The sequence below is a fragment of the Monosiga brevicollis genome, genomic scaffold (genome assembly GCF_000002865.3).
Source record: "Monosiga brevicollis MX1 MONBRscaffold_52 genomic scaffold, whole genome shotgun sequence".
NCBI classification, from domain to species: Eukaryota; class Choanoflagellata; order Craspedida; family Salpingoecidae; genus Monosiga; species Monosiga brevicollis.
Window position 1 is genome coordinate 20,684 of NW_001865089.1, and position 19,793 is coordinate 40,476.

Here is a 19,793-nt window from a genome sequence, read left to right on the forward strand (position 1 = left end):
GCGTGTATGTGTGTGTGTGTGTGTGTGTGTGTGTGCGTGTGTGTGTGAAGTTGAATAACCAGACACTTTGGGCGTGAAGAGTAGTGAATGCATTTAATGAGCCCGTTACGGGATGCGATCATCAAAAGGGCATGGATTGCATTCAAATTGCGTGTTTGTTGCATTATGGCTGCCGTTTTTTTTTTTTTGGTGTGAATCCACGTCGTTCCACTTCATTTTTGGCGCGAAAAGTAGTGAGATGCTTAGGCGACTTATGTTTGTTTTCGGTCTTTGGAAAAGTCATGCACTGCTCACCTTTTCTGGTTTTTTTCTATGCCTAGGATGGCGAGCAGTGGCAGTGCAGACGAGCGATCCGGCGCCGCTTCGCGCCCAGCTAGAGCAACGGAAAAACCGAGCAAGGCTGGAGACAAACTGAGCAAGGCTGAAGACAAGCTTAAAAATGCTGAAGCCAGGCTGGACATCGCTGAAGCCAAGCTGGACAGCGCTGAGGAACGTGCCCAGGCGTCCATGGCCACGGAAGAGCAAGCCAATGCCGAAGTGAACGTGGCCAAAGCCGAATTGGGCGTGGCCAAGGCCAAAGTGAAGGTGGCCGAAGCCAAACTGGGCGTGGCTGAAGCTAAAGTGGAAGCGGCTACAAATGATGGAGACCGAGCCCGAGCCGAATCAAGTGTGGCCAAAGCCGAAGTGAACGTGGCCAAAGCCGAAGTGAACGTGGCCAAAGCCGAAGTGAACGTGGCCAAATTCGAATTGGGCGTGGCCAAAGCCAAAGTGGAAGCGGCTACAAATGACAAAGACCGAGCCCGAGCCGAATCAAGTGTGGCCAAAGCCGAAGTGAACGTGGCCGATGCCAAAGTGAACGTGGCCAAAGCCGAAGTGAGCGTGGCCGATGCCAAAGTGAACGAGGCCAAATTCGAATTGGGCGTGGCCAAAGCCAAAGTGGAAGCGGCTACAAATGATGGAGACCGAGCCCAAGCCGAGGCGGGCGTGGCTGATGCCGAACTGAACGTTGCCGATGCCAAAGTGAACGTGGCCGATGCCAAAGTGAACGTGGCCAAAGCCGAAGTGAACTTGGTCATCTCGCGTCCACATTCCGCAGAGCTGAGCCGTGTCTTTGAATCGTACTTGCAGACCTTGAAAGACGAAGTAGTCCGTGCTTCCCAGGCGCGGAATAACGCTGCAAGCAAAACGAACTCACCCATGGCGGCTGCAGTGAGCCCTCGCCCCCAGCAATCCTCTGGCGTGTTGGTGGTGCCAGCAAGTGCGGTCGTGTCCGGGGCTTCAGGGGACGGGTATCTAGACTATTACAATCAAGTGACCCGGAAGGGTCGATACAAAACAGCCGACGAGTCAGAGGTGGCCCCGTTCCGTTCGGAGCTCACGTCGGAGCAGGAAACCATGGCCGACAGCATTCCAAAGGGCCAGCGCACTTTGGAAGCAGATCTCCAAAAAGCCTGGGTTGACTTTCTCCAGAAGCAGACAAAGAATATCCCATGTCGCGTTTGTAGCTCTCCCGATGTTGCAACTCTGGACCAGTACAAGCCCGACATTGTGTTGGGGGCAAGAGACCCTTACAGGGATGGCAACATTGCCTGCATTTTGGAGCTCAAGCGCAGCACGAAGAAGTTTGCAGCTTCGGCTCTTGGCCAACTCTTTTCTTATTTAGATAAATTGTTGGAGCTGTCTCCAGATCGACACTTCTGCTTTGGCGCGTTGGTGAACTGTTTCAACTTCCACATCATCCGGGCATATCGATGCGGAACCGGCTTCATTCACTTCGAGACCATAATACAGGGCCATTTGGGGTCGGGCGCGCCCCTTGTCCGACTGCTGACCATGGAACCTAGTGAGCTTGGTTTCGTGGACTTGCGCGTGAACATTCCTGACAACGATGGGCAGCCATTGTATTACCAACCATACTGCTTTCTCGGCGAGGGCAGGCACTGCAAGGCGTACAAAGGCTACTTTCATGACAAGCCGGCCGTCTTCAAGATTTTCAAGAACGAAGCCGCCATGAAGCAGGAGCGTGACATGCTTAACAAGCTGGGTTCCGCTAAGGTTGAAAATGTGCCTGTCCTCAAGGGTTACTCGAAAGGGCACCCCTACTGCTGCGTCGTGACCCCTGTAGGCGAGGAATTTGCCACGCCTCCCACAAGACACGAGCTATCAATGCTTTTGGACGTGCTCAAGGCCGCGCACAAGGCCGGGCTTGTTCATCGTGACCCGCTTCCCCGCAACTATTTTCGAGTGGGTTCAAAAATCCTGTTCAACGACTGGGGGTCGGCTGAAGAGATTCGCACAGGCCAGCCAGTTGTACCCACTGGCTGGCCTTGTGAGCAAGCAGATGACATGATTGGCGAGGTTCGTACCGCTTGCTGCAGTGAATGTGGGAAGAATTGCAGTGTGCAAGCCCCCTCATGTTCGACTGGTTGTGGTTTGCAGAGTGAGGTGGTGCCCCAGTTCCGACATGACCTGGAAATGTTTGCAAAGGGCATCTTCTTGCGAATGGTGCGAAAGGGCGACTGGCCAAATGACCTGCGTAGCACTGATTTTTGGGATGAGGGTTACTTGAGATCTACCTGGCGACCTGTCTTGAACGCTGCTCGCTCGCTACCCGATTTCCTTACCGGCTCACCCGAAGATTTTGTGAAAAACCACGATGGGACATACGAGGGCTTCAGAAACATACTTTTGAAGTCCTATAGTCGCCTGCTCGCTCATGGGCCCACTTTGTTTTGAGCTGCTGCTTCAACTTTTGATGTTTTTTTTCTCTCCTGTCCAGCTCAAATCGAGAGAACATCGCTACAACGCTTTTTGGCGCTACAAATGACTGCCACAGGGTCTTAACATCTGTACATTGAGAGTGTCTGGGTAAACAAGTCATCAAAAGCTGGCACGCTTGCTGGTAGTGTCGAATTGGAGAGCCGACGAGCAAAGAGAAGCCAAAGTGTAAAAAAAAAACGCGATGACAAATGGCAGCCGGGTCCTCAATCTGAGATTTCATGGCACGTCAATGTCAAGTAAACCTGGCCTCATTGACACCCTTGCCGTGTTGGTCATAAAGCCACCTGAGACGCCCTGTGACACACAAGCCAGCGATTAGTACACAAAACTGGAAAAAAGCGCCCTTGGCCCCTTTGCCAACACCACATGGCAGCCGGGTCCACCATCTCAAATTCCGTTGCACGTCGGAGCAAATCATACATAATCTCCGTCAAGTGCTTGTGGCGCTCGCCACGGAGTCGAAACTCACCTGGGACCACCTTGTAATACACAAGCCCTGACAGTAGTATCCCTCTCGAATGGCCTAAACTAACGTGTAAAAACAAACACTCCCATTGACACATGGCAGCCAGGTCTCTGATCTCAGTTTTCGTCTCACGTCAAAGCAAAGCACGCCCCACTTTTGCCATGTTCTTGGAGTGCTCACTGTCTAGTCCTCTCTTACCAGGGACCATCCTGCCACACGCCAGCCCTGGCATGAGTGCACCCCTCAAAACGGCCCACGCTTAAAAAATAAAGCGCACCTTGACTTCTGCACCCACACCGACCGGCAGCCGGGCCTCTGTTCTCAACTATCGTCGCACGATAAAAAAACAAAGCACGCCTCATCTTTTTCACTTTGCTTGCTGCTTCAGCCACGGTGTCCTCATTCATCTGGAACCATCCTGTGTGCCACAGCACTACCGTCAGAATCGTCCGGGGTGTCGCGCGCCAAAACTCGCAAAACGCATCCTTGCCCTCCGCTCTGGCAGCCGGCATCATGGATGGCATTTTCAACAACGGGCCGCAGATAGGTTCCTCACCTCCCTCTGAACAGCTGTGTTTCGTGCCAATTATGAACAGACTCCGGGCTCCTGGGCCTCGCTAGCGCGTCCATTGCGCACCAGTGGCCACGGCACCTCATGGTCAGATCGAGGAATTGTCTTGACAACAAATGGCAGCCCAACACGAGATCAGCAAGAATGGTTCATCCAACACGGTCGCACGGCAATGTCGTTTAACTACCCGTTTATTCCTGTCGCAGCTTGCACCTCGACAGCTCTTGCTCGTCGGGCCACAACGACGACAACGCACCACCAGGAGCACGTGCGCCGCCCATGGCCCGCTTCATCGTTGCGCGTCCAACAAGCACCTTTCCAAGGAAAAAGAAGACGCTGGGCAACACAGGGGGGCCGAAGTGACAGCTGACACTTGAAAGCTGGCGAGGTGTTTCTCTCCGACTACGATCAGAAGGATGCCCAGAGCTTGCAAGGATCGACATTGATTGCCGTGATATCAATCCCAGCCGTGCGCCATTCACACACAAATAGCTGCCTTCTGCAAATAAAAAAAAAGTGCTAAAACAGGCGCACGGTTGATGAAAGAGCTCGAGTGAGCCGACATCCAGCGTCTGGTTTTGATCTCTCGCCAGGTCTGCTTGATCCTGATTTCATGAGAGGCCTTGTCACGAGTTCATACACACACACACACACACACACACACACACACACACACACACACACACACACACACACACACACACACACACGCTCATACATACACACACACACACACACACACACACGGAAACACATAACATGACACTTGATTTCTTTTTTTTTGAAGAATCAAGATCAAGTTGTGTCCACTTCGCTCATTGTCAGATAAAACTTGCTTCTGCATGATTGCACGCATCACACAGACATGGCAAATGAATTTCGTTCATCACGAGCAACGCCCCCGCTTGTCATCGGCTCCAAGTACATGTCGTCGTCCACGCGTGCTTGCTCACATGGCTAGCCATGTTGCACATGTGGGCAGCACCGAGGGCACGCGAGCAGCATCTCCAATCCGTACGGAAGAACAGGGGCTGGTCCATCTTCCTTGTCAAGAGGTCCTTGATAAACGAATCGTTGATTCGGTGTGTGGACGGACGCTGCGGGCGCGTTCTCTTTTGAGGCCGCCGCTGGGTGACGGACGTGAATCCATCTCCCCATTAGCTGTACCGACTTGCCGGCGACGGCTATGCATACTGTAGACCATCTGCGACTGTGCTTGACCACGGCACGGGGGGCCACATGCGATGCGGCGGTCCAAATTGGCACTGGGGTGGCCAGCACGGGGCGTGCCCTTGGTGCAGCTCTGAGAGCCGCCCCGCATCAAGTCGCGACTCAAACTCGAGATGCTGTTGTGTACTACCGTCATGCCCCCACTGCCCTGCGGCGTGAGCTCGTGTCAGGGTTTACCATTGCCGTCCTGCAAATTCCCGAATCGGTGGCCTTTTCCTTTGTCGCCGGCCTGGACCCCATTTACGGTCTTCGGGCCACCATTTTTATAGGTTTCATCGCCGGCCTCCTTGGCTCTCGCCCATGCATGGTTAGCGGCGCCGCCGGCGCCATGGCCGTAATTTTAGCGGACCTCACGGGCCCTGGTGGCGTGTGGCGTGACGGGCAGTTTAGCGATCAGGAAGTGAACAGCCTTGTCAACATCACTCTCATGATCACCGGCGGTTTGCAGGTGGCAATCGCCATTCTGGGTTTGGCCCGCTTTGCGCGCCTCATCCCCTTTACAGCCATGATTGGCTTTATGAATGGGCTGGCCATCATCACTCTCATTTCTCAGCTCGCCTCCTTCAAAGAGTGTCCGGGCGCCACGTACGACGTTTGCGCCCGTGCCGATACGCTCGAGTGGATGCCCATCAACGATGGTCGCACCTGGATGGTGATTCTGGAAAGTCTCATGTCCACAGCCATCACGGCGCTCCTTCCTCGTTGGCGTGCCATGCACCGCTATGTGCCTGCAGCCCTCGTCTCCCTTGTCCTGGTGACCGTCTTTGAGCATGCAATCAATCGCCCGGCCATTGGCCTCCCGACCCGTACAGTCGGAGAAACGGCCCCTCTCCCCGGCAATTTTGCGGCTCCTCGCTTTCCCACCAAACCCGAGGCAGCCGACTGGGGCACCATGCTGCAGTACAGCGCTATCCTCGCCATGGTTGGAGCTATCGAATCCATCGTCACCTCCGAGGCGGTATCTGAACTGCTCCAAGAGCCCGGTGACCGTTGGGCCTCAACACGCGAATGTGTGGCCCAGGGCTTGGGTAACTTTGTTTCGGGCCTGTTCAGCTCTATGGGTGGGGACGCCATGATCGGGCAATCCACCGTCAATGTCATGAACGGTGCTAGACATCGCCTTTCGTCCACCTCGGCCTCGGTCTTCCTCATTATCATTGTTGTAGCGCTGGCGCATGCCATTGAGATTGTGCCCGTGGCTTGCCTCAGCGGCATTCTCTTTGTCATTATCAGCAAGACCTTCCACTGGCCCACCTTTCGTCTGCTGTTTCAGCTGGCCTGGCCTGATAGCTTGGGGATCATCCTCGTCACGGTGCTAGCCGTCACCACAAATCTGGCGTATGCCGTCTTGGCCGGTGTTGTTTGGCGTGCACTGGTTCACGCCTATGCCAGTGGCGAGCTTATTCACTGCCGCACTGAGCTGCGCCCTGCTTCCGGTGATCCTGACAAAGCCGATAAGCCGGGCACACCGCAGGCATCACAGAAGCCGGACCACCAGAACGGCGATCCACTGCCCTTTGCTTCTGCAGAGAGGAAGCGAACAGACAGTGGAGCCTCTCTGTTGAGCACCGAAGGCGCGACCCCGTCCACTACCATCGTTATTGCCGACCCGACCGAAACAACGATGCCCGACGTCCAAGAGAACGGCTGTCCCTCGCCGGCAGATAGTGGGACTGATGTAGCCAGCCCGCACCAATTGCAGGAAAAGGTCTACTACTTTAGTGGACCGCTGTTCTTTGGTTCGGCCTCAACCTTTCGGGGTGCCTTTGACCCGGCCCACGACCCCAGACGCGTTGTCATTGACTTTTCCGCCGCACTGGTGTCTGACTTTTCCGCTATTTCGGCATTGCGTGGAGTCTGCAAGCGTTACCAGCAACTCGGAAAGAAGGTCGTGGTTCAAGGCCTCGACGCTTACGGACGCGCGCACATGCTCCGGCATCACAAGCTGCGCTACTTTGCTGACCCGCATGTCAGCCGAGATGACATGGACATGGATCCAGCAGGTGTGCCGATGGATATAGCAGGTGTGCCGATGGATCCAGCAGATGTGCAGATGCCTCCTCTCAACATGCTTCATATATTCCAGCCCGAAGGGGATGAGCTAGGTCAACTCGCGCAGACGCCCTTGAGTGACGATGTTGTCCGGCAGCTTTCAAGTCTTCGGCGACGCCCGACCACTTGTGTCTCACAGGTCTGACGGTAGTGGTGTGCGATGATAGTGGTGTGCGATGATAGTTGGCGCAGCCCAGAGTGCTGTGCTTTTTTTTTTTTTAACATGTTTTTGCATCTGAGGCTTTGCTTGAACGACACATACGTAGTGGTGTGCGATGATAGTGGTGTGCGATGATAGTTGGCGCAGCCCAGAGTGCTGTGCTTTTTTTTTTAACATGTTTTTGCATCTGAGGCTTTGCTTGAACGACACGTACCACATATGATACGTGCCTGTTTATTGCTCAGTCCACATGTCTCGAAATTGATTTGAATGACACCTCTGGAAAAGCCGTTTTGACCGTGCCACATGTCAACCACAGTACCGTCCCACCGAACGTGACAGCCAGATACAAAGCCACTTTTGCGCAAGCAACTCGCCGTGCAAACTAAAAAAACAGCTTGTCCCCATTCTTTATAACAGAAGCGTCTTGACCGCCTTGCTTGGCTCCCGAAGCACAGGACGGACGGATGGACCTTGTCTTCCTCCTCAGCCGATCACTCTATGGTCCTTGCAAGGATTGTCTGACAAATCAAAAATATAAAGTGTATCAATTGTCACTTTATTAGAGTCGAAAGTGTATCAACCGTCATACAATACCTTAACGCTTGTCCCTTTTTTGGTTGTGTGTGTGTGTGTGTGTGTGTGTGTGTGTGTGTGTGTGTGTGTGTGTGTGTGTGTGTGTGTGGTGTGTGTGTGTGTGTGTGTGTGTGTGTGTGTGTGTGTGTGTGTGTGTGTGTGTGTGTGTGTGTGTGTGTGTGTGTGTGTGTGTGTGTGTGTGTGTGTGTGTGTGTGTGTGTGTGTGTGTGTGTGTGTGTGTGTGTGTGTGTGTGTGTGTGTGTTTCACGATCGATGATGGGGGCGTCGGAACGCGACGATGAGGCCGAAGCCCAGGCAGGCTTGGATGCGCAGGCATTGTGTCAAGCGTGTGACGCTGAGAGCCCGCAGGCTGCGCTGGATTTGTTGCAGAGCTGGGCCGCGACCCCGGACCGAGCCAAGGCAGCAGGTCGCGCCTGTGAAGCAGTGGGTCGAACGTTGCGCCATTCGGATCCCAACCGTGCCCACGACCACGCCTCACGCTGATCGGGCCGGGTAGAGCAATGGTGCTGAGCCGCTGCATGCTGCCTGTGAGCATGGACATCTTGCTCTTGTTCAGGCGCTGCTTCGTGACTGCGAACTTGACGTTGACGCACGTGACGAGCAGGTACGCGCAACGCCCGTGCGCTGCTTGAGTTGATTATGATTATACTATTTGGCTCAAGAGCAAGACCGGGTGACTTTAGATGGGAGAGACGCCGCTACATGTGGCCTGTGCACAAGGCCATGCTCAAGTTGCCGCCATGATGCTGAGTGATTTTGCCGCCAACGTGGACGCACGGGACTTTGTAGGCCCCTCCCTTGCGTTTGCAACGCTTGAATGCGTCTCACGCCTCTCACAGCAAGTGGCTAACCTTTGTAGGAAGATCGGAGCCCTCTGCACGATGCCTGCGTAGCGGGGCATTTGGAAGTGGCACGTGTCCTGTTGCAGGGCTTTGCTGCCGACGTCCATGCAACTGACCGCGTCCGTGCCCCGCAACACCCCACCCCCCGGCCCTTAAATCACACCAGAGCATCTCCACTGGCTGTGTTGAACTGATCTTGGTTTGGCGAATGCGCAGAATGGTTGGACGCCGCTGCACTTTGCCTGTCGCTACGCACACCCAGAGATCGCGCGCGTACTGCTCCGGGACTTTGGCGCCAGCCTCTCTGCTGCAACGACAGTAAGTGGATCTGCCACAGCTGCTATCGTTGCCCAAATCGCATGCGGTGGGCATCACGGGTGCGATACATGGACCCGATCTTTCACAGGAAGGAGATTTGCCCTTGCACTGCGCATGCAAGCACGGCGATCCCGGCATTGTACGGCCTCTTGTGCAAGACGAGCGTGCGGACGTCAACGTATGCAACAAGGTTCGATTTGTGCTCGATCTGTGCCCGCGCATCTGCCCTTTGAGTCCCACTGGCGGAGAAACTGGCACTCAATGCTTTCACTGACAATCACCGGCCAACTTAGGATGGTCTCCTCCCTACCGATTTAGTGCTGATGCAAGAGCATCCGCATGCCCAACAGGTCAGGGCCGTGGTGCGAAGCGCTTGATCCACCCCTACACGCATGACGAAGCTTGGTGTCTCATGTAGCTTCTGCTTGGACCCCGGTTATCCAGACCCTAGAACTTTTGTTGGCAGCCGGTGCACAATTGGCAAGCTGCTCACCGTGGACTGTAGCTGGTAAGACAACCAGGCTTCAAAGGCCACGTTCATCCACACCAATTAAAAGGCAACAGAAATCAGAAACTCGACTCAAGAAACGTATTCGCCTCACTGCCGTGTCGCTGCAACGGGCCCTTAGCGCGTGCTAGAGTACAGCAAGCTCGAGTGCCAATCATGCAGCGGCACGTCGCAGCCCTCGTGAGCGTAGGCTGGCACCGCAACCCCAGCGTCTTCACCCCCGACATGCTTGCCGCGCTACAAAAGCACCTTCAACCCCTTCTCTAATGACTCGCCAGTCCATCCGGATGCATCCCAAGCACACGTGCCACCCTCTTACCTAATTGACAGTCCAAAGGAAAAAAAAGAGAGAGAGAGAGAGCTCGACACCTCGACGCCATTCACAGCTGTTCGACAGGGCAGGCAGGCAAAAAGAAATCCTGATTCGTCCGGGAATCGAACCCGGGTCTACCGCGTGGCAGGCGGCAATTCTACCACTGAACCAACGAATCATCGCTTGGGAAGAGAGGTTAAAATAATTTATTTGTATGACAAAATAAAACACACCTTTACACCAACACAAAATTTTTGCTTGATACATCCGGATGTACTGTACATGAAATTGTATTTCTCTGCATCATTTGCATCATAAGGAAAGGAAAAATGGCGTAGAATCCAAATGAGATGTGCGAACAAAAAGGCAAACAAGGCAAAACGGCAAGCAGGGCAGGCAAGCAGGACAAGCAAAAAAAAGACAAGCAAAAATTAATCTGATTCGTCCGGGAATCGAACCCGGGTCTACCGCGTGGCAGGCGGCAATTCTACCACTGAACCAACGAATCATCGCTTGTTGTAGTGCATGCTAAAAGATTATATAGATGACATCTGACATTGTGGATAATCACCGTCTTCTTGATTCACATGCCAGGTTTTCAAATGAAATTTTGATCAAAACTCAATTTACTTGGGCGTACAAATGAACGTAGGGTGAGGCAACAGAGAGAAAGAGAGAGTGAGAGAGAGTGAGAGTGAGTGAGAACGAATGAGCACTCGGCTAGGAAAGAGGTTTGGCAGTGGTCGTGGTCGTGGTCATGGGTACAATGCGACGTGGTTTTTTGGCGCCTGGGTTACCACTCGCACTTGCTTCGGCCTTTGTGTTGGTCGTGGTAGTGGCCGGGGTGGAGGCTCCCTGACTGGTGGTGGGTTCGGTCACGAGTACTTGCGGAACGATACGTTTCATAATGGCGCGGCCCTTGGCATTGGCTACACCACCCAAGCAACCAGGATGAGCAACGGGGATGGGACAAAAGAGCGGTAGGAGGAAAAAAAAAAAAAAAAGGCAACGCACACGGGGCGCGAGAGGTTCGGGCGTGCTGGGTACCTTTGTCTTTGTCGATTGTCGATTCTTCGCTGGTGGATGGCCCCTCGATATTCCCCGTCTTTGCAGGCTCAGGACCGCGCTCACAGTCCAATGGCACAATCTTGTGCTGTAATGACATGACAAGGCAGGAGACAGGCCGGTGTGGGTCAGGGATGACAACCAAAAGCGCTGAGCAACATACCCACGTTGAGCGTTGAGGCCCGAGCAAAACAAACCAAACCAAGAAATAGCACATTTTACTTACGTTAGGCTGGGTGGTGGGTGGTGGCTGGGTTGCCACGGGCGAGCTCGGGACGGGCATCTCCAGCGCCACTTTCTCGCCCAGATCATTTGCTTTGAACCCCACGATAGAGCAAAACCCGTCCTCAGACGCGACGACTAACAAACGTCCATCATGACTCCTGAGGCAGACGCAAAGTCAAGAAGCATGAGTCAAGAATCGGCCCGTGTAGACCCTCGCTTGCGTGGCAATGTAGCCAGGGTGAACTTGGCACGGCGCACACGGAAAGCCCATCCCATGCAAGGCCTTACCAAGCCACGTCTGAGATGGGAGCCAGGTGCAAGTTGAGCACGGCAGCAAAGGGTTGTTGCTGCTGACTGTCGTAGAAAAATACCGTCTCTTTGCTGGCAATGGCCCACACCAGGCGATGTTGCAGCCTAACCCAGCACACGGCACGACAAACTGACGGTGAGGAGGCTGGCATATAATACGAGGGTAGACCAAGCTATAACGAAAGCCGAATGAAAACATCTCGATGACACGTCAACATACCCCGTGAACATGGCAGTCACACCGTGTGCTACACGGAGCAGACATGTTCCAACAGAGACCAAGCACCAGGTGGAAATTGGCGTGAGCAAGGCTCCAGATGTTAGTTCCTGGCTACACACACACCCAGATCTGACCATCCATGCTCAAGGAAAAACGTACTTCGTTGCGCATAGACGCATGGAGAGAAGCGGGCAACCACGGCCGTTTCATCTGTGGGGTACTCGAGGACCGGCCTGCAAGGCATGGCCACGCCGAAAAATGTGAGTCCACTCTCCCCATCGCCGACGAAGCACCCCGAAAAGTTTGAAGATGCACGAAAACGCCGCACATTGGGAAAAAAAAAAAAAAAAAAAAAAAAAAAAAGGGAATCAAGACTGTACCTGGTGAGCATAGATGTCCGGAACAAATGACAGCAGGGCCGGTGGCGCGCGTGATCTGTAGACACCAGAACAAGTGAGATTTGGGCGGACTTGAGCGTTCATTGGAATGCAAGACCAGCGCCGCTCGACGGGAGCCAACTTGCCAGTGTGAACAACGCTTTGACCGGCTGTTGCTAGGATAAGGGTGCCGTCTGGGGAGAAGTGGCCGCGCCGGAAAAACGTGGTCTTGGTGACATCCACAAAGAGGCGTGGTGCATTGGCAGCGGAGGATTCCACCGGTGGCTCATCACCTTCTGTCGGCGTCTTCGTCACGTTGTCTGTGTCATCTGAGCGCTTGTTGGGCGTCGCCAGAGTGGAAAGGGTGCATTCTTGTTGAACCTGCAGCGTCCCCTTTTTGGTGGTGCGGGCTTTAAACACCTTCAGGGAACGATCGGCACTCTGTGTGAACAGCTTGTCTCCGCGCGGGGACCAGGCCACGCCCTGGACGTAGGAGCGATGGTCCTTCATTTGCGAGACCACGTGCCCATCCTGCGCATCCCAGATGATGGCCGAGTTGTCGACAGAGCCCGAGACGAGGTACCGCCCGTCTGGTGCCCAGGCCAGATCGTAGACATCTTGGTCGTGCCGCCTCAACCGGAGTGTGGTGCGCCACTGCTCGAGTTGCTCGGGGGCTTCCCCGCCATCAAGAAGTGTGGATGTGGCGTTGGTCTCGGCTATGGTCGGTACCGCGGTGCCGGTACTCGTAGCAGAGGGCGCAAGCCCTGCCGGCGACTGTTTTGACCCCAAGGCCGAGGTGGGCCCCGATGGAGCTGCGCCAGAGCCCGAAGCGACGTTTGAAGAGCCCGCTGACGCATCCAAGGGTGGGGGTACCGTGCCATTTTCAGTAAGAGGTGCAGGCTCATCGCAGGTCCACACGAGCACCAGGCCGTCATCATCGGCCGAGGCCAGAGTGTAACCGTGAGGTGCGAAGCGCACGCAGTTGACAGTGGATTGGTGGCGCAGTTCAGCAAGGAAAGTGACGTGAGTATCACCATCGGGCGTCGCGGTTACTCGCCAGATTTTCACGGTGCGATCACCGCCGGCCGTGGCCAACCGATAAACTCCAGGGCCTTGCTCAGCGTGAAAATCAACCGCAAAGACAGGCTTGGGCGCATCCTGTTCATAATGCCAGGAAATCTGATGCGTTTTGGCCTTCATGGTGCTTTTCGGAAGCAGGACGCTGCACAAGTCGAGCAGGTGCAGGAATCCTCCTGAAGAAGCACGCCGAAGCTGCTATCACAAGCGAACAAGAGACAACACCTAGCCCCCACGACCCCGCGTCTGTCGCACGACGCAAATCAAGGCGCGAAGGTGAGGGCACAAGAAGTCAAGACAAGGAGACGGTTGGGTAGAGCCAAATGTCTCGAATGGCACGGACGGAAATCCTTTTTAGGAGCAAAGGTCGTCGATGAGCCCTCGAATCGGCCCACAACTCGTCTCAGCCTCGCCCTCCACCCCCCGTCGGTGTTCCACGCACACAATGTCCTGACACGGGCTGTTCCTAGCAGCGGCTGTCGCTCCTCGTCGTCGTCGTCGTCGTCGTCAGGCTCTCACACTGAGGACACACACACACACACGACAGACCGACGAACGGACGGGATGGACGGACAGCGAGACACCCACACATCAACCGAAAACGCGCGCGATAGAGAGAGAGAGTAACGGTCAACTGGCCCTCAGGAAACATGTCAACAACAATAGTTCTCAACAGACAACCGACCATAAAGTTGACAACAGCTGTATGAAAAGCACATTCTCAACAACACTTGTTTCTGACAATGATTGCGTCACCCGTTAGCTCGGACATTTTTGCGGACAAAACTCAAAAATCGCGAGATCGCGCCGTCACTCACACACACACACACACGCACACACACACACACACACGCACACACACACACACACACACACACACACACACACACACACTGCTCTGCCTCCCTCTCCTCTTTGCCTCTCTCCTCTTTGCCTCTCTCCTCTTCGGCCCCTCTCCTCCTCTGCCTCTCTCCTCCCCCGTTCTGCTTCTCAATAAAAAGAAAAAAAAGAGGACGACAGACACCAAACTCAGCATACCTCACATGGTCTTTTTCGGCTCAATCTTCCGCGCCAACGCAAACAGACACACGCTGGCACGGTGACTGCGAGGGTGTGTAACTACCCATTAGTCCACGCAAGCCGTGGTTCTGGTTGAATCATCAGACAGACAAGGTGGACCACATGTTCAGCACCATGGGGCCGCCAGCGCGGACCGCCGACAAAGAAGCTGGCCAACGCTCCTCATCTCACGCCCGATCGTCAATTGCAGCCAGCGACCTGGACGATGATTTAACCAGCGATCAGGCCAGCGCTGCCTCCTGGAATGGGCTGATTGGAACAAGTGCCATCAAGCCCCAAGACACGACACTGCGTCGAACTGCCTCCGAGGCCCGACTTCGTGCCTTTACCCCCGTGCGCTCCCCCTACTCAGAGCAGGCTGACAACATCAAACTCAATCGACGCCGCCGAGCCATCCGCCATAAGCGTGCCGCCACAGCCGCCTTGGACAGCCGCTCCTCCCGCTCGGCCGGCTCCCATTGCAGCTCTCAGCATAGCCAAGGACAGGGTCAGGAGCCTACCATCGTCCCCGGCTCGGCAGCGCAGGATCCCGACCTACCACCCGACCTGCCGAGTCAGGAACAGCCCGATGTTACCTTGACCAATGCAGCTTCGCGAGGCGTCACCTTATCGCCGCTTGCTCGAGCCCTTGCTCTGAGCTCTGGACCCAATCTAACCCAAGTCCGTGTGACAGCTTCCCTCTCATCGGATGATCTCGCCTCCACCCGCGCCTCTGACGATGATGAAGATGAGGATGACGATGAAGATGTCGATGACAACAACAAAACGACTGATGACTCTAGTAGTGACCAGGATACCGACGATGACCGTTCCGAGACGGCAGACGACAAGCTCCCTCGTATTCAAACGCAGAGGCAACAGAGTCATGGCCCCCAGGCTAGCGCTGCCACCCCACGACCCCACCTGCTGCCGTCTACCCCGTCTCAGCACATGCTGGCTTTGGTGGCACAGCGCAGCAGTCATCGCCTCTTGCAAAACGTACCACCCATGCAACGCTCTTTCACGCACGACTACCTGGACCTGAGCCAGCTTGCCGGTTCCGAATCAGACCCGCCTTCGCCCCAAGCACAGCGCCCGAGCACCCACGAAACTTACAATCGCAATGGCGACAATGACACCCATGCCAACCGAGATCAAGAAGTCGACAGATCCAGCGCTGGCACGGGTAGCCAGGCCACGCTGGCTTCCACCTCAAGCGAAGGGCACTCGCAAACCAACGCGCAAGATTATGCAAAAAGCAGAACTGCTTCGCAAACCAGCTTTGATCGCGCGCCTCGTCTTTCACTCGTCGATGCCGTTAATGAGCGCCGAACCACCCGGGATAACCTAGACGTGAGCACAACCCACCACCCACAACCGTCGCTCACCCTCGCTCGTCCTCGTCTCATTATAACCCTTTCGTACATGCATACCCGATCCTCAGGAAGCAGCGGAAATGGACACCCTCGACATGTCGAAGGATCGCGAGGACGACTCGACTCGTCAAAAGCGTCCAGGCATCAACAAAATTTTGGCAAGTTGCTGCGCTGCGCCTAGTCCTCCACGATTGCCAGCGTAACCTGACCTCGATAAACCCTCCTTCCATCCATCTCCAACGCAGCGACGCTCTTTGCGCATCCCAGGCCGCAGCCCCAATGGCACGCGGGGTGGCAGTGATGCCGCTGCGGCAGGCGCAACCTCACCCCAGCCGCTCGCGGAAAGCCACGGCGCTGAGTTCGTGGAAGACCCCGTCTTGCAACCAAACAACGTCACGCCGCGCAGTCTGAGTACTACCACAACAGCGACAAACGAGCTGTCAGTCCCCATCACCTTGCTTATCATGGTACCGACGGTGCACCCTCAGTTTCGCGCCGTGGCTCTGTTGTAGATCTTTTGAAAATCGATTTACGGTGCAAGCTGGCTCCACCGTGGCTCTGCTTGAATACCTTATTGACCCTGCAGCGGCTTTGCCATGGGCCGTCTTCAAAGATCAAGACCGTAAGGATATGCTACACGCTCACAGCAAATTTGTTCGACATTTTGTCGTGTGCTATCGAGCTCTCGTCAGCCCGGAAACCTTGATTCATCTACTATGGCGCCAGGTCTGTTCAATCCTGCACACCGCTCTGTCCCTGTGGCTTTGTCGCCCCTCGACCCGCCTGCCTGGCGATTGTCAACGACAAAGCCATCCTCAGCATTTGCGGGAACTCTGCATGCGCCCCCTTACTACTACAACTAGATGAAAGAGCCCTTGCGAGCAAAACAGTCACAGCCCCACGTAGTGGCCGCGCTCACAGCTTGGCTTGAAGTGGCATGGCGAGGTGAGCGTGACTGACCACGAGCATGCCCCCCTGGCCCCTGAGAACCATGCACTCATACTCCATTTGAATCTAGATTTCGAAGAAGACGGCATGCGGCAGATCTTGGGCAACATTGCCGTCGCGGCCGCCGCCTCAAGATATGTCTCTCAAGAGGCAGCGCGAAAATTGCAGCAGACCATTGAACGCATGGCCGCACGCGAGCAGGCTGAACTCGCCCAAAGTGATATTGTAGTCGATGAACCCAACGTGTCGCTTATCGTGAGTCGGATGTACAACTTGCTGCATGGCCACCAAAATGCGACGCTCACACCTAGTTCAATGTCCTGAACATGGGTGTCGAATAGATGGTGTCAGCGGAGCAGCTCTCAGACCACATGACCCTACATAACGCAGCTCTGTTTGCGCGCGTTCAACCGAGCGAATTGGTCACCGCCGTCTTGCTCAACCACAACTCGCCGTCCTTGCAGCGTCTGATCCGTCGCTATGATCTTGGTTCGACTTTTCTGTTTCATATCGAAGTTGTTGTTTTTCGTTTTTAAACATTGCTCGTCACCTTGGCTCAAAGCATCTGCTTATGGACATGTTTTTGAACAGAATACTACTGGATTGAAAGTGAAATGCTGGCCTGCAAGGATCCGCAACTTCAAACGCTGATGCTGGACAAGTTTATTGCTGCCGCGACCCATTGTCGGCAGCAAAACAATTTTTTCTCCGTTTTTACCATCATCAGCTGCCTCGATACGGCGAAAATGCACAAGCATTGTCAACAGGTTACAATCGCGCACCTTTCGTGCGGCTGCCGAGTGGGCAATTGCTGCGAAGTCAATAGCAACTCATCGCTGGGCATCATGCTCTGCTACAGGCTTTTGAGAACATAAGCAAAGAATGTCGTCGAGCCTTCCAGCGCCTTGTACAATTCACCTCGCCGGATCGCAACATGCGCGCGTACCGAAATGCACTGAAAGCGCTCAGCAAAAAGCAACCGCGAGTGTATTTTTTGCCTTTGTTCATGAAGGACTTGCGTTTCCTTGCCGACGGCAATGAGAAAAAAATAGGAAGCCTCTATAATGTGGACCGGTACGGCTTGTGCTCCCCCACCTCAGCAAACGAGGCAACAATGCTTACGGCCGGCATGGTTCTTCGTGGCCAATTGGGGCGGCTGATCGCCTGCTCATCAGCACACTTGTTGGATGCGTGCATGTCTTAGGCTTCGTTCGCTGGCTGAGAGTGCGCGCGAAGTCACAAGCCTGGCGGCCTTACCATTCAAACGGATTGCGATTAACGAGCCGCTAGCACGCCTGATATGTTACAAAGAAAATATCATTGCAGATGAGCTGGCTGGTCGGCTGGATTCTGTCACGACATCGACGCGTGACCATGACATGAGTTCGCAACTGGTCAAGCTTCAAATGCAGATTGAGGAACTCACAGCGGCCCTTGAAGCGCGATCCAGCGAGGTCACTCGACTGAAAATGGCAGCGGCGGAAGTGGCGATGGGAGCCACGGTCGATAACCCACCCTCTGATAAGCATTCAGGGCCAAGTACTGGCCTGGCAGATCTGGAAGACATCCTTTCCACACCTGAGGACATGTGCCGTTGTTCGTTTCTTCATCTTGCCTCGTCTCCTTGTTTCGTGCCACGATGCGGGCAAGTGCTGCCTTTGCACCGGCTCCTACCCTCATTTCTGCTTTGCCTCTCTGTGCGTGCAGCTTCATCTCGCCAGTCTGTCGGGCCCGGTTCTGTTCATCTACCAGGTGCGTTATCAAAGCACTGTCTGCTGATGTTTTCGTTGGCCAAGTGCACCGAGCCTGGATATGGCCTGCTCAACGAGTGGTTTTTTGACTGTGTACCATTATGCAGTCGAGCGGTTGGCCAAGGAAAACGAAGTTTTGTGGCGAATGTTGACAGACTTGACGCCGCTGTCAAAATCGGATATTGCCGAGGCTGTTCAAGCTGCACTCAAGAGCCCGAGCGCCTGCAAGCCCGCTCAGCGCTCCTCATCAACCAAGCGTCCCTCGTCAAGAAACAGTTTGCCGCCACCCTACTCATCCCCAAGCACGCAAGGGGAACCAACAGAGCCGGACGCAGCACCGATGGAGTCTAAAAACCATGACAACACGGAAAAGTCACAAGCATGCGCGCTTGCCAAAGCAGCTGCACCAGAAAGCAGCAATGATTCGGCGACCATCGCGAAGGAAGGCCCGAGCCGACCCAATGACGACTTTTCCATGGAGGGGATCGATGTCATGGCACTCCTTCAGCCCGTGTGTGCCGACGACCCACTTCCCGAGCCCAACATTCAAGCACCAGTCGCTCCCGCTGCCCCGGTGGTGGCGCCGGCAACCAAGCAGGCTCAACGTCGCGCTCTGCTTGGCGATGTGGTGTTGGCGCGCGTGGAAAGTGCGGCCCGCGTTTTGGAAAAAGGCTGCCTGGAGCGGACTCCTGCAGCTGTTGACATACCGGGTCCGGGGCAGGAGTCAGAGGTCGATGATGTGGTGCTCGAGCTACGTTTCCTGCCAGGTCGTGTGAGTGCCAGCCCCGAGCATCGCGAACCGGAGCGGCGTTTGTCGATTAGTACGAGCACCTACCTTGGATCTGATGCACCAATGAGGCCACGCTCAGCAACGGCTCCGCACGGAGACGCCCGGCATCGCTCCTCAACGGGGCACTGGACCGACCCGAGGACGGATGTCGGTTTGCGTTCACCAACTTCGCCCTCTGGCTCGCGACCGCCCTCCCGTCAGCAAGCCAGGCCGTCCTCGCCCCGGCGCTCCAGCCTCACCTCAAGCCTGAGTGAAGTGCGCAGCCTGCTTTCGGATCTCAGTGAGCGTCGCGTGGCTGACGTCTGACCATCCCCCCCCCCCCCCCCCTCTCTTATCTTTATCTCATCGGATTCAAGCCGAGCTTGCTGTTGGGACAAAGGTGGGGCTAATAGCTTCAAATTTGCATGCTGTCCGAGTGGAGTAGACGTGGTGGCGCACAGCTACCTGCTGTGATGTGTTTGCATGAATTGAAGTACCGTGGTGCCGTATTATGTTTTGCCCGTTTCTTGCTGGCTGAGGTCTGCTTCGGAAGCACGGAGCATGTAACCAAGCTCAGAGTACACTAATTTTTCTACAGATCAGCGATGCAAGAAACGAAAACGTGGCTTTGTCACACAGCCAGTCCACGGTGCAAAAGCTTGACACTTCCTCCCCTTTTCCCAAGCCTCAGCTTCCTATGAGATCAAGTCCAACCCCTTCACCTGTAAAGCCCACAAAGTCACGCCTAACACTAAAAAAAAAAAAACGGAAAAAATCAG

The 19,793-nt window shown here is 54.9% G+C and overlaps 4 protein-coding genes across 4 annotated transcripts; 3 read left to right on the forward strand and 1 right to left on the reverse strand.

Moving 5' to 3' along the window:
- Positions 1–321: 321 nt before the first annotated feature.
- Positions 322–2,736, forward strand: MONBRDRAFT_30448 (uncharacterized protein; the record flags this gene model as incomplete). Its single annotated transcript, XM_001750888.1, has 2 exons — positions 322–2,358; positions 2,440–2,736. 2 exons carry the CDS (start codon positions 322–324, stop codon positions 2,734–2,736), a joined length of 2,334 nt encoding a protein of 777 aa, XP_001750940.1.
- Positions 2,737–5,004: 2,268 nt separating this feature from the next.
- On the forward strand, positions 5,005–9,291 carry MONBRDRAFT_12996 (uncharacterized protein; the record flags this gene model as incomplete). Its single annotated transcript, XM_001750889.1, has 4 exons — positions 5,005–7,239; positions 8,414–8,461; positions 8,916–9,017; positions 9,106–9,291. The coding sequence occupies 4 exons, from the start codon at positions 5,005–5,007 to the stop codon at positions 9,289–9,291; spliced, it is 2,571 nt and encodes an 856-aa protein (XP_001750941.1).
- Positions 9,292–10,558: 1,267 nt separating this feature from the next.
- MONBRDRAFT_30450 (uncharacterized protein) lies at positions 10,559–13,234 on the reverse strand (the record flags this gene model as incomplete). The annotated part of the gene is made up of 7 exons (XM_001750910.1): positions 10,559–10,767; positions 10,886–10,991; positions 11,130–11,286; positions 11,417–11,542; positions 11,658–11,685; positions 11,817–11,890; positions 12,153–13,234. 7 exons carry the CDS (start codon positions 13,232–13,234, stop codon positions 10,559–10,561), a joined length of 1,782 nt encoding a protein of 593 aa, XP_001750962.1.
- Positions 13,235–14,293: 1,059 nt separating this feature from the next.
- Positions 14,294–19,341, forward strand: MONBRDRAFT_30451 (uncharacterized protein; the record flags this gene model as incomplete). The annotated part of the gene is made up of 11 exons (XM_001750890.1): positions 14,294–15,523; positions 15,615–15,708; positions 15,814–15,985; positions 16,059–16,168; positions 16,565–16,749; positions 16,836–16,983; positions 17,086–17,261; positions 17,354–17,568; positions 17,699–18,033; positions 18,202–18,246; positions 18,353–19,341. The coding sequence occupies 11 exons, from the start codon at positions 14,294–14,296 to the stop codon at positions 19,339–19,341; spliced, it is 3,699 nt and encodes a 1,232-aa protein (XP_001750942.1).
- Between the last annotated feature and the right edge of the window lie 452 nt (positions 19,342–19,793).